The 6052-nt window shown below is 51.5% G+C and overlaps 1 protein-coding gene across 1 annotated transcript in view; it reads left to right on the top strand.

The window, feature by feature from the left end:
• MVK (mevalonate kinase) overlaps positions 1–5153 on the top strand; it is a 20822-nt gene extending 15669 nt beyond the window's left edge. The window contains exons 9-11 of the mRNA XM_015413254.1: positions 46–162; positions 2729–2882; positions 4899–5153. Coding sequence (XP_015268740.1) covers positions 46–162; positions 2729–2882; positions 4899–5050 — 423 coding nt within the window. The 3' untranslated portion in view covers positions 5051–5153. The remainder of the gene's footprint in view (positions 1–45; positions 163–2728; positions 2883–4898) is intronic.
• The last annotated feature ends 899 nt before the right edge of the window (positions 5154–6052 follow it).

The raw sequence follows: 6052 nt of genomic DNA, 5'->3' as shown, positions 1-6052 counted from the left end.
CATTCCTGACCTCACGACGTCACTCTTCCCGCTTTCCTTCTGTAGTTTCCTGCCGTAATGGAGCCTGTTCTCACGTCAATAGATGCCATTTCTCAGGAGTGCGAAACAGTTCTTGAGGCGATGGCTGAACGTCCGTCCCTGGAGCACTACCCTGTTCTGGAGGTGAGGGGGATCCTGTGTGTCCACTCTTCCGAAACCACGAGGGCGAGAACCTTTTTTAAAAAAATGCAGACACGACTTGCAGTCTTTTGGGGTGCTAAATTCCATTCTGGGCATCACATTCCACGCAGTGCTTGCAAACGTGTCGTGTGGGGAGGGTTGCCACAGAGGAGTGCAGAACGGTGTGATTTTGCGTGTGGAGTAGCCTTGCTTCCGTCTCTGTTTGACGGGTCTCTAGAAGCAAGTAAGAGGTGGAAAATTTCTGGAAATGTTGACGATAAGGAAGGCAGACGTTCTGAGTAAAAAAAAAAATGCAATCATTCTGTCAGTCCTGAACTGTTTTTACTGCTTTAACACGACACGTAATGTTACATTGTTTAGGACTTAGCACATCAAATTGTACCGTTTGGCATATTTGTGGGATTCAAAAGTACAACTGCCGTAGTTTTCCGCAAGCATAACTGAGATGGTACTTGAGAGAGGTACAAGCTATGCTGACTTTGACACTGATCAGCATTTACCATCTGAGTTAAAAAAAATAAACATTGAAAACAAAACAATTGTAGTAATCAAAGTCGAACACAGACATTGCATATTGACGGGAATGCTCTCATACAGCATACTTGGGTATGCAGGTGAACTTTATAGCATTGAAAACATTTGACTCTTGAATAATGTGCTATCAGACACATAGCATACTGTTGCCCAGATTATACACATGGAGCTGTCTTTGCTGAATCAGGCCCTTCATCCAGCAGCAAGTTCAGCCTTGTCTACTCAGACCGGCAGCCGCTCTCTCCAGGGTCCTTTTCACTGGAGATGCCTGGGATTGAACCTGGGACTCCCTGCATGCCAAGCAGAGGCTCTGCCACTGAGCCACGGCCCCTCTTTACAGTTCTCCAGGGTCTCAGGCAGAGGTCTTTCCCATCACCTCCCGCCTGGTTCTTTTAACTGGAGATGCCAGGGATTGAACCTGGGACTCCCTGCATGCCAAGCAGAGGCTCTGCCACTGAGCCACGGCCCCTCTTTACAGTTCTCCAGGGTCTCAGGCAGAGGTCTTTCCCATCACCTCCCGCCTGGTTCTTTTAACTGGAGATGCCAGGGATTGAACCTGGGACTCCCTGCATGCCAAGCAGAGGCTCTGCCACTGAGCCACGGCCCCTCTTTACAGTTCTCCAGGGTCTCAGGCAGAGGTCTTTCCCATCACCTCCCGCCTGGTTCTTTTAACTGGAGATGCCAGGGATTGAACCTGGGACTCCCTGCATGCCAAGCAGAGGCTCTGCCACTGAGCCACGGCCCCTCTTTACAGTTCTCCAGGGTCTCAGGCAGAGGTCTTTCCCATCACCTCCCGCCTGGTTCTTTTAACTGGAGATGCCAGGGATTGAACCTGGGACTCCCTGCATGCCAAGCAGAGGCTCTGCCACTGAGCCACGGCCCCTCTTTACAGTTCTCCAGGGTCTCAGGCAGAGGTCTTTCCCATCACCTCCCGCCTGGTTCTTTTAACTGGAGATGCCAGGGATTGAACCTGGGACTCCCTGCATGCCAAGCAGATGCTCTGCCACTGAGCCACCAAAACATATTTATTTATTGGTTTAATGTGTACCCCGCCCTCCCCGCAGAGCAGGCTCAGGGCAGCTCACGTCAATCAATATGCAAGTCAATACATAAATAACAATTAAAAACCACATAAAATCATCTAAAACAGTTCAGGTTATAAATTCAGATTCATAAAGTGCCGGTGATGACCAGTTAATTATTTACGATGGTGTACTTTAAAATGTGCCCGCAGATCTAACAATCCTTCTGCTCACAATCTCCCTAAAACAGGGCGGCATAGGCTAGATGTCAAAAGCCAAGGGCCAGGACTCTATAGTGGCCAGAGCTCTGGAGTGGGGGCGGCTCCTTATTTGAAAGTCTGGTGGAAGAGCTCCGTCTTACGGGCAGGGCGGAACTGTAAAAGAGCACATGAGCATATGAAGCTGCCTCATACTAAACCCAAGAGCCTTGGTTCATCAATTATAGTATTGTCTACTCAGACTGGCAGCAGCTCTCCCAGGTCTCAGGCTGAGGTCTTTCCCATCACTTCCTGCCTGGTACTTTTCACTGGAGATGCCGGGGATTGAACCGGGGACCTCCTGCATGCCAAGCAGAGGGTTTGCCACTGAGCCAAGGGCCTGGCCTCTCCCCATTCACATTTCAAGAAACATCAATGTTATATTTGCCGCATAGATAAGAGTTATGATTGTCAGTTGCTGCAGATTGTTTTGGGGGAAAGGTTTTCCTGCCATGTGTTTTGTGTGAGTCAAACCTCATCATCAGAGCATCCCACCCATTCCAGAAGAGGGCCTTTCCTAGAAGGCTCCCAACATTTCTCAGTTTTCCTGATTGGAAGAACTGGGAAGTCTTCGGGGGTGGGGGGATCGTTGATCTCTTTCCTGGCCTTCATGTTCCTCATGGGAGGACTCAGGAAGCCGCCGTGGCCTGTGAGATCGGCGGCCAGAGTAGGAACAGGTGTCGCAGGTGTTCGGAGGCCCCTCCCTGCAAGTAACCAGGGTCTCCTTTTCGGCAGGAGCTCGTGGACATCAATCAGCACCACCTGAACGTGATGGGCGTGGGCCACTCCTCGCTGGACAAGGTCTGCCAGGTGACCGCCTCGCACGGCCTGCACAGCAAACTGACGGGGGCCGGTGGAGGAGGCTGTGCCATCACCTTGCTGCGACCCGGTGAGGGGTCCTTGCAGTCTCGCGCTCAGTCGCAAGTGTTTGTCCGTCTTGTGTGCTTGCCGTAGCCACGCAGTCGTTAAGCTACCAAAGGGCAAGCCTAGTTCGAATTCCACCTTTGTCTTGTGTGGAGAAACGCCATTTTGTGTATATGTTTAAGTTGGTGTGAGCCGGATAGGAGGAGGCCATCCAACTTGAGGTAGGCCTTGGCCTAGTCTCCCGAGAGAGGACTGGAAGCCCATCAAGGTTGGGAGGAGATCTACCCCAGAATGCTGCAGGAGGGAGAGCCAGTGCCCGGGCGGGAGACTGCTGTTTTAGATAGTGGAGTTTGGGGCAGGAGGCCGTTCAGTCAGAAGTCTGGAGTCAGTCAGACAGTCGGTTGGAGTCTGCAGGAGGCAGAGGCCATGTTGGGAGACATGCCGATCTAACCTTCTCCAGTAAATGAAGTCATGTGCCTGCCCTAGAGATGTAAAATTTCTGGAAATTTTGAAGCTCAGGAAAAAAACAGTTTTTTCCCCGTTTTTTTTTTGGGAGGGGAAGGACATTTTCTGAAAAATTGAAAAAAATGCTACATTAGCACTTCTTTTTTCTTTTCCAGATTGAAAGTCATTCTGTTACTTTAGGAACATAAAATATGACTATTTTTACTTGGCATATTAAAAATATAGTGTATCCAAACAATTATTACAACCAGAATACCCACCCACATGCAAAAACAGAACTGAAACCTTTTTCTTTTCATGTGACAATCGCACCTCCTAAAGGAAGAAATGCATCCTGCTCTTGCATTGGAGAGTTCAGTTTGTAACCTAGGACTTGCTTGTCCTCAGTGCACAGAAATTAGATCCATCTGATACCATACATATTTTTTAGAAATGATTTGGAAAATATTTGAACACCTTGTCCTAAAATATTTTATTCATCATGTTAAAATAAAACGTTCCATAATCATTTTTTTTTCCTTTTCCTTTTTCAAGTTTTCGGAAAAAAAACGAAAAAAACCTGGTTTATCCCGAATGTTTCCATTTTTTCCCCGGGCCTTCACATCTCTAGCCTGCCCTGCAGACCATCTAGACATGGAGCGGTTTTGTCACCCTTTATTTTTGATTCTTCAGTTCACTGTGGAGATGCCTGTAAATAGTTAGTTTTCAAATAAATCCTTTTACTGTTGATGGGGAGAAGTCCCTCTGTACCGTGTAGTTCCCCCGGCTGCTTGGACATGCCAGGGGTGGGTCAGGGAATTCCTACAGAGGAGAACAGGGGCAAAACCATAAGCTGCCAACTCTCCAGGAGAGCCCCGAAGATTGCAAGGGAGCCCCAAGGCTAGTGACACCGGAGGGAGATTAGGAGGCTGCCCCGCTTAACCAGAGCCCCAGACAGGGGCAGTGGTGGCAGCAATACCCGGAGGCAGTGGAGAAGAACGGCCCCTTCAGGTGCCAGGTCAGGGAAAGGAGGGGTGGGCAGAGCGGGGCCCCCTAGCTGATGCAGGCCCGTTTCACCCCATCTTGATTTCCCCAACTGGCTTTTGGAGGGCTGTGAATTTCCTAGCCTCTGTCTGCCCGTACAGGGTGGTATGGTGGGTAAGAGTGTCAGACCATCGGGGAGACCCCCAGTTCGAATCCTTATTTTGCCGTGGAAGCTGGCTGGGTGACCTTGGACCAGCTGCACACCTTCAGCCTCACCCACCTGACAGGGTTGTTGTGAGGAGGAGGAGGAGGAGAGCTATACTGGTCTCCTTTACACGGAGGCAGCGGTTGGGTCTTAGACGAAACAGGACACAGCCGTTCCTGGTGTAGGAGAGGCACAGTCCGGATGTGAGAGGCTTTGAATTCTTAGGAAAATCTGTCCGGTTTTGGTCCAGTGGGTTTGTTCTGCTGCATGCTGTGCTTCCCCTGGCAAAGAGGAGGCCCGTGGCCTCGAGGCTCTTTGCAGTGGAGGAAAGCACCACCCTGAAGGCTGAGACCTCCGTAGCTTTTTTGAGTATCCCCTGTGCTAACAGGAACCGTCCTTTCTCGGCAGACACGGCCCCCTCGGTGGTGGAGGCCGCCATCCGAGACCTCGGCGACTGCGGCTTTGAGTGCTGGGAGACGGACATCGGGGCCTCCGGGATACGCGCCCATTCGCTGCAGTCCCTCAAAGCGGAAGTGCTGGAGGCTTTCGGCAGGATGTGAAGGTGGCGAGGACGGAGCTCTCCTGCAGATTGCTTTGGGGCCCTGGCTTGGAGTGAACGCGTGACGCCCTCCGCGGCCCGGCACGGAACGATGGGATCTTTTTGTCGGCTTTCAGCTGGGTTTGGTTGGACCGGGGCCAGGGCGGGAGACGGTGCAGCAGTGCCAGTGAGGCTGGCGGGTGGACGTGCTGAGGCTGCTGCCCTGTGCCCGAGTGGCACACGCTTTGGGCCGCTTGAAGGACCGGGGCCGTGGGCTGGCACAGGGTGTGACCCACTGCCGACAACGCTCTCTTCTCCTGAACACTTCTGCGGGGAAGCCCTTCTTTTCGGTGCTGCTCAATGTGTTTCTGGCTCCTTAGAGATTTGGCTGCGGTTCTAGCTCTCCTTTGCCTCCCTCCTGTGAAGACCCCCCCCCCGAGGGTGCCGGTGAGAGCTGAGTGGCCCCAGATCCTCCTGCACCGTTGCGCAGAAGCACAGCCTGGTGTGAGACTCGAGCGATGTTCCCTCTATGCTGTGGAGTCTTGCGAACAAAACGTCTACTTCGTGAGCGACTGGCATGAAAGTTGTGAGCGGGCGATTTGGCTGCTGCATTATCTAGTTTGCTCCGGAGCTGTCCCTTCCTGAGTGAAGGCAAAACTCTGTGAGCTAGAGGCTAGAAATCTGTAAGCTAGCACACACTAACTCAGCTTAGAGGGACCAGTCGGCTCAAGCAGGTCGGGGCGGGAGGGTGTGTGACCCCTGGGCTGCTATCACTCCCCCCCCCTCCACTCTGTTATTATTATTACTATTATTATTTATTAAATGTCTATCCCGCCCTCCCCACCATATGGTGGGCTCAAGGCGGCTAACAACATATATATCAATGTATTTACATTAAAACTCCTGCCAACCTAGCAGTTCGAAAGCAAGAAATTGCAAGTAGATAAATAGGAACCACTTCGGTGGGAAGGGAACAGCGTTCCGTGCGCCTCGGTGTTTAGTCATGCCGGCCACATGACCACGG

This window comes from Gekko japonicus, unplaced genomic scaffold (assembly GCF_001447785.1).
Source record: "Gekko japonicus isolate JY-2015 unplaced genomic scaffold, Gekko_japonicus_V1.1 scaffold10, whole genome shotgun sequence".
Taxonomy (NCBI): domain Eukaryota; kingdom Metazoa; phylum Chordata; class Lepidosauria; order Squamata; family Gekkonidae; genus Gekko; species Gekko japonicus.
The sequence above is the reverse complement of the archived record's forward strand: the minus strand, read 5'-3'. Positions and strand labels throughout refer to the sequence as shown.